A 12,438-nucleotide genomic window follows, 5' to 3' on the forward strand; every position below is an offset into this window, starting at 1 on the left:
GACAAGCCCATAATTTTGAGGAGTTTCTCCTAAATTGGCCCATTAAGAGCTACTCTTAGCCTTAAGATGTTTCATGAATACAGCTCCTGCTCTCTATTTGATGTGCTCTAACAGAATGTGTGCTAGTAAAAGCAGCCCTGGAGCAAAAGCTATGAGATGAAGAGTGCGGCAAGCTTTTGGAGCAAGGCTTTAGAAAAAAAAAAAAGAAAAAAAAAACTAACTTGCAACCATTCATGCAGGGGTAAAAAAAAAAAGAAAGAGGGTGGATAGTTTTCCCAGTAGCAGTCTAAACCTCTCTTTTCACTTGATGTGTTTTGCTTTATCAGGTTTTACCTCTTATCAAGTCTCTTGCCGGGATAAGTGTCACATTTTGACATTCCGTTTTCATGAGCAGCAGATATAAAATATGATATGATATTATTTGTTGTCCCATGGAAAATTCATTTTGCAAGACCTTCACATCATAAACAGTCGAGGGAAACGAATCCCGGCAATCGTTTTGAATGTTGAATAAATGCTGATTCGACGGACTGCATCGATGCTGAAAACCCATGTAAATGCAGCGCTGGAGTGAAATTTGAGATGACATCTGCAGTCGTCTATAGCTGCTCCTGGCATCGTTTTCTGGAATCAGGATCACAGTAAATAACTTTCTGATATTAGGTTCAGTGACACAATATGTTTTAAAAATATGCGGGTTGATTTCCTGCATCACATTCACAACTTTCAAAGCAACATTTACATTCAGTTACATTATCCACCTGGTCATTCCTGACCAGATTTATTCATTCTAACATTGTTGCAATATTAATACTTCAAACCTCTACAGAGCAGACTGAAAATATGCACAGCTTTATTATTTGCCCTGTAGCAGACTGTTCTCTCCTCACTCTCTTTTTTCACCTTTTTCCACTGTGTGGTGAAGCTTCTGCATACTTGATGTAGAAATTCAGCTCTTAACTCCTTTTTCTTTTTTTTATCCAAAGGGCTGAACCCATTCTGACCCGGATTAAGGAGGATCACACCCGTATCATTCTGCCCGCCATAGACAACATCAAGTACAACACGTTTGAGGTGCAGCAGTATGCCAACGCCGCCCATGGGTACAACTGGGGGCTGTGGTGTATGTACATCATCCCTCCGCAGGAGTGGCTGGACAAGGGCGATGAGACAGCCCCTATCAGGTGAGGGCCTCGGCTGGTGAACACCGTCCATTATAGATGAGGATGTCTGATGAAATATGGATAGCCACGGGATATGACTTATTCATGTGTGGAAGCATCAAACTAAGGTGCTCTGTCGTCTGATGTGCCACCCAAACACACAAATAAAGCCTCTGCATAGAAAACTGTCTAATTACCATGATGAATATCTTCATTTTGATGTGGGATCATGAGGCCACAGCGATGCGGTGTCATTAGTGTAATTGTATGTTGAATATGAGCAGGGCATTCCATTACACTGTCGCTGATTGTAGGACAGCTCTGGCTTGTATTATGTTTCTGTATAATCCTAGAATTGTGTCCTTGGTAAAATCATTTAGCATTTCAATAGACTGAAAAAGAGCACATGAGTATCATATTGCATTGAAAGAGTCTTATGTTCCAATCAACATCTGTTTGTCCAGGGCAAGCTGCAGTAACACTACCTGCACAATCCATAAAGCTAAAGAGAATGCTTTATCTGCAGACATGAGCTTACTTAAGAAACATTTCACTTCACCTGTAACCTGTTTGTATTTCCACAACACTGAATCCATAAGTACACATGTCATACTTGCTGCTCTGAGTTTCTCTTTATTAAGAGGAATACTGTCTTCATTTACTAATTAATTCAAATCGCTTCTACTTTGCTGTTTTTTCAATCGCTGGTAAACTACTGTCTATGATACTAAATGAATGATCTCTAAAATGATCACTTGAAATGTGGTTTCTACTTCCTTCGTTCCTGGTTTCTACACCACAACAATAATTGTTACGGTTTTTAAAAAAATGTCCTGACTCATGGTTAAAAACGGGAAGTGAACAGCAGTCTCCTGCAGTGAAGTCTTCTTTGCCATCTAACTATCTAGCCATCCACCCAAACTTCCTCCTCCTAATAAAGCAAATTGTCATCTTATATTGACGTCATCTGAACTGCGTTTCTTCCACAGATCATAATTACTACAGCCGCTGGATGGGAGAGAGAGAGAGAGATAGAGAAAAAGAGAAACTCGGCAGCCAAATGCTGATGACATAACTCTGTAGTTGAAATTTGTGCTGTGGAAATGTACATTATGCTGAATTTATCAGTTAACAGGTAAAATCTGCATTAACAGTAATAACAGCTATTTTAAAGCTAATTCAAGGCTTCTTACTTAAATACGAGCAAATGTTCTTATAAAAACATTAAAAGTTAGGAATAAAAGCCTGCCCTTAAAAGCCTGTCATTCTAATAGACTGAGAAAGAGCACAGGATTACAATATGTTTTGCATGGAAATGGTCTTGTATTCCAGTCAATATCTATTCAGCCAGGGCAAGCTACTATAAGACTACGGACTCCATGGAGCCAAATGCTGAGTGCTTTATCTGTTGAAATGAGTTAATACTGTTGAGTATTCAGGTTCTCCAGTAACTGAGACCAACAAATTTAAGTCAGACTACAGTGGAAATGTGCTTAGCCTTTATGGTTACAGTATAAATGTATATAAAGAAGAACAGTTTCCTGCATTTTAAGTGTCAGATCTCTGACTCGTCTATCTTTTCTCATCAGTATTAACAGTAAAAGACCAGGAGTCACCATTTGGCAATGTTATAGTACCAAATACTGAAGCATGCAGCCTACCAGCATCTGCTGTTCGAATGCACAAATCAGAAATGGTCAGCAGTGCCTTAACAATAGGAAAATCTTACATCAGTCAATAGAGAAGATTACCATGATTTTGTTGCCACGGCAGCGTGGCTGAGCCTGCCTGAACATGAAGGCACAGTAACAAACAGACAGGGAGAAAGTAGTAACTGGAATCTGCTCAAAATCAGCGAGAGAGGTGTAGCAGCAAAAATGCATGTGATGTGTTTTACTTGTCAATGTTCAATACCTCTTTTTGGGCTCTATTTTAGAATAGATATGAGCAAACACGTTTTAAAAAACAGATGAGAATAGGTATACACCACTGAGCTTGATATCCTGCAGTGTGGTCATGCCTATTAAAATGTCCTTTAACAAAACACTGCTGTTGCTTTCCAGGTGCAAGGTTTACTCCAGCTGCCCCTGAGCTCTGATCCTTCTGATGAAATGCATGAATGCATGGCTCTCAGTGGGATATGCAAGGAAACAAATGGCTCTGTGAAAATGTATGAGCTATCATGACTTAGATATGCACACATGCAGGACCTTATACTGTAGTATGTCCATTTATAAACTCTTGAAGGACACCTCGGCCATACAGCAGCTAACTTCCTCTGCTGCTTTACATGGAGGAACTGCAGCTATAGATGTTTGCTTTAATGTGGTAAATCTAAAGCTGGTGCAGGAGCCAACTATGTGAGGTCAAGCCAGAATCAGCATGAAGCAGCTCAGCTATTGGTTTTCATCTTTTCCATATTCATGGCACTGCTGGATTGCAAATGTTGCTGTGAGCCTGGTGCATTGTCACTGCAATTTTACTGCTATAAAATCTTGAGTTCAGAACTGAGGGCAAAACACCCAGAAATATGAATGGATTCAAACTAGGATGCTATTAAACTATGTCAGAAAAGGTATAGCAAGCTAAAATTCAATGCTTGGCTATAGATGCTGAATGATGGCCTCAGCAGCGTATAGTCAGGACCACTGAGAATTTTTTTAGAACCATGGAAAGTAACAAAAATACTGCAACACATCAGAGGGATCAAAGGTCGGGATCAGCAATAGAAAAGCAGCCAGATGGGCATTCTGTGTCATCCAGTAAAAAGAATCACTGAGGGAAGTTATTAATAAAGAAAAGTGGTTAAATGAGGGAAGGGACTATTAAAAAAAAAGAAAGATTTGAGACAACTGAGACGTGGATTGTGCCAACAAAACTATGCCTCAATGTCAGGAAGATGTCCTTAACACTTCATCCATTACGTGTGTCTCACTTAGAACTTCACCGTCACCTTTATTTGTGTAGTCCTTTTAATCAAATTTTGCACTCACTTCAGCAATAAAAAAAAAAAATCACACTTTTGGGATTAATTAGAGTACAAAAAGAAACCACAAGATCAAGGACAAGCCAGAAGAGTATAAACAGTCATACTAAAAATTAAAGTAAAAGCAATCACATGAATTAATTAGTAGCATAAGCTCCTTTGCCAGGTTGTTTCAGAGCCAAAAGCCTGATCAACTTTATTATTTTGATTGGACATCTGAGGTTGCACAGTGGCTGATGGGAGTTCAAATGTCTGCAGTATTTTAGGGTCGAACTCATTATGCCATAACTCTTTCAACTGACACTAAACCCATCAGTAGGAATCAGAATCAGGTTTTTTTGATTGTATTTGTATCACTTCAAGTGCTGCATTTTAACGAAGCTGCAAACATGAAACAAACTGATGCTTAATGCCAGAATGACTTTGAACATCCCAAAACACTATTAGCTAAAACATTCACAGACATTGCTCAGTTTGACCAAGGGCCACAAAAACTAAATTCCAAACCAGAGTTTCATTACCTCGCTCGGCGTAAGCTAAGCAGTAACACTTTCATTTGATACATGGTGCCTAATACAAACAAATAACGTGATGAGGAGTTTATACGGTGGAATGAAATATTGGATGTCTTATCAAAGCTCTGTGAAAATCTTGTATTATTGAGTATTAACTGCTGGACTCGAGATAGGGGAAAGATAAGACAACAACCTCAGACATTGCAGAGCTGGTTTGTGTTCCACTATTGACACTTTGCTGCAAATGGACAGATCGCCTCAAGGGCCAGCTAAAGTGTGTCGGCTGTGTGGATTTCTATTGGAAATCATTCACCCGCTGGCTTCCTCAAGGTTTCTGCCTATCAACAACAGATGCTCTGTGGCCATTCAGAACTCAGTCTCAAAGCCTTTTCTGGCCATTTGGACACATTCAACAACAAAGCGAGTAAAAGGGTACAAGAAGGCGCAAAAACTGCCACATTCTGAGAGTGTTGACGATTGCAACAGTTTTGGAGATTTGCCTTAGAAGCTTTTCTTTGACAAGTACAGCAATTATTGACAGGAACAGAACAGGATGGCAGAAACTTCAATTTTCGATCAAATCACCTGGAGACTGTGTGGGAAGACATCTATTTGGATGAGAGTAATACTTCAGTAAGTCACACACTGAAAATGTCTGAAATTATCATCTGTTGTGGCCTAAAATCATGTTCAGGCAAAATCACAGCATCACTCTTGTTTTGTACAATACTCTCTTCAGTCACTGCCTGGGTGTGCTTGAAGAAGATACTTCAATCAAGGCATCAAGCTTAAGCCGATACTTGAAAAAGATCCAACAGGTGTAAATGCATTTGAGTATGGTGTGAACATGAAGCAGGGAGGAGAAAAGGGATATAAGCTTTCCATGGAATGGCTATATAATTCAGATTTTCCTCCGTAGTGGCTTTGATGGCTAACCCTTAAAAATATATTTTTTTAGGATAGTCACTCTATTATTACATTTTTTTATATACCTTACTTAAAGCGTCAGGACTGGAATTTCACTTTTTAAATGAGGGGTCACAGAGAAGCCAGATGTCAGGTTCAAAAAGCAGATTCAACAGGAAAGTCCTCATCTGGGAGTGAACTAAGCCATCTTATATTAAAGTGTTTATCTTGCCAAATTGCATAGATATATCAGATGCTCATACTGCATACTGCAAGCAAATGATCTTGGGGCCAAAATTAAGGGGTGTGAGGGACGGATGAGCCCTGCAGGCTGACCATCTGTACACTAAAAATAACTAACCTTAATGACTCTAAATGAGAAATCCACTGGAGGATTCCACTGTCAATCTGTCATTCAATCTGTCAATCTGTCATTCCAAAAGTTATTTTGTGACAAACTCTTGTGATGTCCTCTTGTTTTTGGTGTACACACTTTCACCCAAGCTGCCATCGCCACCCTCAGAGACGTGGGTTCTCAATGCTTTATACATGTAGGTACAAAGAGCCAGCAGAACAGTGCAGGAGGTTTTCCAGATGAGAAAAAGTGATGATGCAGAGAGAACAATGGCTCTGTGTGTCATTCATGCTTACAAAATATTGCAAAAAAGCCACTGGAGACTGTCTTGTATTTCACATACTGACGATGGCAGGTAGGAAACTGACTGCATCACTTTAAAGTCTATCGAGGCTCTTGTCGATGGAGAAATTAGTATCTCTGATTGATTACTCTTTGTATGAATGTTGAATCTTCGCACCAAAATAGTGAGTTGGGAATTAAACTGTCGCAACCAAGAGTGGAAATGTATGTTATAGTCTGCCTCTATTTTCTGCATTTTGCCGTAACAGTTGGCTCTAATTATTCATTTAATTTGGCTGCAGTTAATTGGCTCTAGTGGGGGAATTACTTTTTCATCCCTTAATATTGTATGTTTAATCACCTTGCACAACATACAAATGAGAGAAGCACCAAACTCTGCTATAATTTGTTTTGTCTTTTCCCACTAAACATTACCAATACATAACCCACAATAGTTCTGACTATAATCAGTATGAACATGCTTCTTTTACAACATTATACCTTGTCTTGTGTTGAAACACACACAGCAAACATAGCAAATCTGGTCAGCCAGAAGTTTTAGCTTCATCATCATATGCATCTGTCTTAAGGTGCTGAGTCTGTACTTAAACATTGAAACAGTTTTCACATTGCCAAGAAGCTTATTCTAAAGGGAACAGTCAGCGAGCACTGCACATAGTTTGCACTGTACAGACAGGCAAGGTACAGGCAAGGTAGGTCACTTGTCAAGAGAGGAGAAAGGATGAGGTGAATGGGGCTGAGGGTGTGCTGGATCTGTCTTTTTATCTGCACAGCAAGTGCAAATAATGGCACTTGAAAGCCTCCCTGTCACCTCCTTATAATTTAAACACGACTGTGCAAGGCTACGTCAGGCAGAAAATTTATATAAGTTGGAACGCATGGATAATTTTAGGCAAAGTTACATAACAGCATAAAACAAGTTTGCGTTGAACAATTAGCAATGTGCAGTCATGTCATATTGGTCCCTGTACTTTGTTAGAGGTCACATAACGTAACATAAAGTACTTGAAGATAAGCAAGAGACAAAGAGGATGAGTGAGTGTAACCTGAAAAAGCAGTGATGGATTATTGTCATAAAGAATACAAACTAAAACATTCAAGCAAGAAGCCTAAAGAGGTGAAACATACGAATCTAAATCAAGTCCAGTTGTCCTTGACAGAGCACTTCTACACATTCATGAGGGTTTTATTTATTAACAGTGAGCATTATTAACAAAAAGCAGTTATAATTTACATCATGGTCTCTGTAAAATAGTCTATTTTTGTGGAACTTATAATTCAACACTACAATGGATGTAAGGCCATCAAAACAATTTATGTCATGCAAAAGTGGTACGTTTTCCTGAATATATAGTGGTTTAAGTGGGTTGCTCTGGCATCAGAGTTTTATCTAGCAACTGATCAAGGATTTTCAACGTAACATTTCATGGTGACAGTCCAGACAGTTTGGGGTCTAAACCTAAAAGCACCTTTCTCTTTGGCTCACACAGCCTATGGCTAAGTGTACTCTTTTAATACGGAGTCAATGAATCATAATGTACCTTCCACTTTACAGTACTTCCTACTGCCATGTCTCTCAAGCTGAAGTGCCAGACACACGTTTGACTCTACTGTGTGTGTGTGTGTGTGTGTGTAACGTTATATGGTGAACTTACCCCGGGCGTCATTCCAAAAAGAAGAATAAAGCCACTCATCGGTCACTTTAGAGAAAAAAAATAACGCAGCAAAGTACTCTGTATGAATGTAATGCTTTTTTGTGAGGCTTTGTCCCAGAGCACTTAAGACCTGACAGATAATAGTAGTGAAAAGCAGCCCTGGGGAGACAGACAGCAGCTAAAGTGGGACCATTTCTTGTAGCAAAGGTGGACAGCACTTGCTTTTGTGAGAAACACTGACTAACTCTTGCTCTACCAGCTGAACTTGGGCAGTTTTCAAGTAGTGCTAATTAAAAGCCCGGTTCTGGATTATTATACTGGACTGAGATGGGGAATAGGGCTAAAGTCATGTTTTAATTTCTTCTCTAGATTCTGTAGTACTTAAAGTGGAGATTAAATTGCGAAATAAACACCTTTTTATTGCATCAATGAATTATTTAGATCTACTGCAATAGAAGCTACATTATAAAAGTAAGTATTTTCTAAGAAAAATCATCTATCAATATGTCTTTACATTGTATTTGTAACCTAGCACGCCACTATCTTTGTTTTGCCAGGGCTGACGTCACAAGAATAGTTGTTTACTAGGAACCCTGAGTACAACACTGTACTTTAGACTAGTTAAGTGTTGGTACAATGGAAGTTTTGATGGGATGGAAAGACCAAGTCAAAAACCCAATTGCCCAATTTTGAGCCAATAAGAGCAAATTTAGTGGTAAGACCTGCTTCCATAGAGTCCTTAGGTTTACATGGCTGTGTTTTTTTATGTGCCTCAGTGTTTCCCCTAAATGCTTTCAACAGCGGCACAGCGCTGCTGCTAAATGATGAAATTTCACATTGCATCTACATAATAATCACAATTAACGCAGACCCCGCACACTGTCCGCCTCAAGCAGCTGATTGGAGCTAGTGGGGAGAGAATGGGATGTTTGCTTCTCTCTCCTCTGCTCTCTGTTTGTATCTGTGCCAGTTTACATGAGGGCGGGGCTGAGCTCCTCACACACACACACACACACACACACAGAGCAGAGAGGTCACAGCGGACAGGATGAAACGGACAGGAAAATGGATGAGTTTACCACTCTCTTTTGTGAGATAGTACTCATTTGAACATCCAGGGGCAATACAAAAGGACTCTTCTCGCGTTGGTTTTTGCTTAGTCCTTTGCTCTCTTTGCTATCCATTTTTACCAACAACTTCTAGTGACGAACAAGCTAACAACAGAGATGATCCATGCAGCAACATCACCATGTAGCTTGTTCAAAGATGGCTGCACCCTAGTGGTGAAAAATGGAAATACTATTTAGTTTTCCAGCAAATCTAGGTGAATTTCAGGTTTGATTGCAGAGCCCTATCTTACCGAAGGTAAAAAGCAAATGAACCACGCTCATATTATTCAGTGCTTTAATTCCACTTTAATATATTTTATTCAACTTAAATATTAAATATGCATATACATATTTTATATTAACAATAAATCAAATTACTAATGACACAAAATGTTGTAGCATGTTTTAGTTCATTGGTTTTATGGCGCAAAACTTTACCGTTTTGGTTCACTCTCATGGCTCTAATCAAGCTGGTTTCTAGCCATAGCAGGCAACTGTTTTTACCAAAGAATTCTAAACCAGATATTTTTCTCAGATGTTGATCAAGAATAGACCTGAGCTGAAATTAGAGTGAATATTGGACTTTTTTCAGGTGGACAGAACTTACTTAAAATGAATGCTAATGTTGCTCAGTGTCCGCTGGATGTGTAAATAGACAGCTGTTTGCTAGTACGTTACAACAACTTTATGAGGTGATAATATGTCAATGTTGTGTTTACAGCTTGTTCTGCTGCCCCCAAGTGGCCAAAAACTCAATTATTGCTACTTTAAAGCTGCACTACACCTGGCAAATGTATAAATCACAATTTCCATAAAACTTAAAATCGCATTTTATTTGGTTAAAAGACTATTTCCCATATTCAAATCAAGTTTACCCAAGGCAAAAAACAAAACTGAATCATATCTGGACATTTACATTCCACTGATTCAGCTAATCAGTGGTGCTGTAACTTTTCTATGAAAGCCCTTTGACTAATGAAAACCTTCCAAAACCTGAGATGTCTTCTGTCTTGATTATGTTGAATGTTTTAGCATTTTCTGTGGGTGTATGAAAGTTTAGTGGCTGGATAATAACATTCAAACAACGCTGTCTCTCTCTGCTCATCTAGAACTCCAGCTATGATTGGCTGCTCCTTTGTGGTAGATCGGGAATACTTTGGTGAGATTGGTCTGCTGGATCCTGGCATGGAGGTCTATGGAGGCGAGAACATTGAGCTTGGCATGAGGGTAAGGACTACAGATTATTACCCATAATCACGTTAAAATGCATTCAAATCAGGAGACTTTGATAAATATCTTGGAATGTAGACTTTTTCCTTTTAAACTGAATTAAATGTCCCATTGTTAAGCAGAAAAGGAAATTGCTCAGAGAATTGCTTCAAGGGAAGTTGGTTCTTTTTTTAATGAGGCATTCCTTCAAAGCTGGAGGGTTTTGTGTGCAGTTGTACACCAAGAAGGCCACACAAAAAGCCATGATTACATATCCAATATTTGAGGGGGTAATATTTAGATGAACAGTCCTGTTTGGAATGATTTGCTAAATCTATACTCAGACTTCACAACAGCTTATGATGAAGTTTCCTTGTTTCCCAGCCTGGGGGATACAGCTTATGATACAAAACCCAGGGGCGTCAACAGAAGCCATGATTAAACTTTGCAAAGTTAGAATTTCTTAGATGGGAGTAGAGGAGAAAAAAAAATCCCCTTAATGCAAATCTTCAGCCAACCCAAAGGCTCTAAAGCCTGTATACGGAAAATGTAAATCTCTTTTGCTGCTGCTTTAAGTTGAATTTAACGCTTCATGTGAGCGAAGGGCTTGGTGAAGAATTGGCTAGCGTTTTAAATTCAGAAAATGTTTCTCTCCAGTCAAGTGGAACTATTCTGAATCTAAACGTACTCTTTGGCTTATTGGAATGAGAAATGCTTGAAAGATCCCACTCCTTCATTTAACGTCATCCCCACATCCACTTCAAAATCTTGAGATGGCTTCAACGACACCTCTGAAGTGTCAGCCGCCTTTGAAAAAGCACTTAAATGGCCAGAGAATAGATCTTGGTTTACAGATTGCTGTAGTGCTTTATTGAAGCCAGAGACGTTTATAGTTGTTGATGGCCATTTCAAACCCTCTCATTATTCCACATAGAATGGCCTTCCCCCTACATCAGCAGCATGTTTTTTCTATGCCATTGACAATAATGACACAATCATATGGCTTCCTGTGTCTTTATCAGATAGTTGTTTGGCCATTATCATAGTGTGATAAGCCAGCATTATGTATTATGTGCCAACTGCCAACAGCCTCCCCCAAGGTTACACAGTGTTTTCTCATTCAGTGAAGCTGCTTATATGTACCTAACAAACCATGCAACTGAATTAGACGAGGTTTGTGGGGGGTGATCAATTCAGCTACAGTCACTAAATAAAGTTAGAATAGCTCTGTGATATAGGGTAACAGTGGACTTCTTCTTCTAGCTCACATACACAAGCCCCTCATTGATTCACATCTTTTTTTTTCTCTCTATGAATATTTACTGTTCATTTTTGATTCATGAAGTGAAGAAAATATGCCTCCACGTCTGTGAACACAATGCCATCACAAATGCAATTACCTTTCCTGCTGTTTGGCCTGTCCGTGTGGAAATGAAACGCATGCCACAGAAAGGAGCCATTCAGCACGTGTACAAGCTTGAATAGGTCTGCAGTCATCAACCAGCTTCATCCATTCATGTTGTACAGCCGCTAATGGAATGGAGATGGGCTCCTGGCGAGTGGACGGCAATTACTCCTCTAAGGCTACTGTTGCTCAGGCAGCTCATTGTAGTGCCAGCTGAGGAGTTGCCATTTGGGATAGGCTTGATTGACAAGAACAAGTTTAACAATCAGCTAGGCTAGCTCACAATAGCTGTGGATTCTCTGTTTGACATCTTAATAGACTGCAAGATACCTAATTGCTGCAAAATTAAACAGAATCAATTGGGTGTATTCTTACTGTTACTGGATCTGTGTAGCCTCAAAACATTTTTCCTCTACTTGTAACATTGGAATCGAATATTTTCTCTTTTCAGATGACTGTACATGCCATGTCTTAACATCCGTTTACTGTGAGGTACTGTTGGCAAATGAAGAAAAAAGGTTAGGATCAGAAATCATGAATCCTGCCAGGAGTGTCAATATTAGTTTATTTTAAAAATGTGTCTCCCACCCCTTGTGCTTGCTAAGTCTTTGCTGATATAGCATCTCAGGAGACCAGGACATTGCCTTTCATTTCAAGGTTCCTGTGAGCATGGGTATCATATTGTGATATGTCTGTTAGCCCCTCCAGGAAATTGTGAATTGCAATAATTAATGCAAATTCAACTTAATATTTGCAGGGGCTAGCAATTTTGCAAATTCCTGCGATTTTTCTGCATTAAACAGTCCCCCCAGGAAATTGCAACTCATAATGT

The 12,438-nt window shown here is 39.3% G+C and overlaps 1 protein-coding gene across 3 annotated transcripts in view; it reads left to right on the forward strand.

Moving 5' to 3' along the window:
• galnt9 (polypeptide N-acetylgalactosaminyltransferase 9) overlaps positions 1-12,438 on the forward strand; it is a 96,797-nt gene that overhangs the window by 50,724 nt on the left and 33,635 nt on the right. For 2 of the 3 annotated variants that reach the window (XM_044365268.1, XM_044365276.1), the window contains 2 exons: positions 987-1,184; positions 10,102-10,219. In XM_044365268.1, coding sequence (XP_044221203.1) covers positions 987-1,184; positions 10,102-10,219 — 316 coding nt within the window. Of the gene's footprint in view, positions 1-986; positions 1,185-8,930; positions 9,249-10,101; positions 10,220-12,438 lie in introns of those variants that run through there. The other variant, XM_044365284.1, reaches the window with a different exon arrangement.

The sequence above is a fragment of the Thunnus albacares genome, chromosome 2, assembly GCF_914725855.1.
Source record: "Thunnus albacares chromosome 2, fThuAlb1.1, whole genome shotgun sequence".
NCBI classification, from domain to species: domain Eukaryota; kingdom Metazoa; phylum Chordata; class Actinopteri; order Scombriformes; family Scombridae; genus Thunnus; species Thunnus albacares.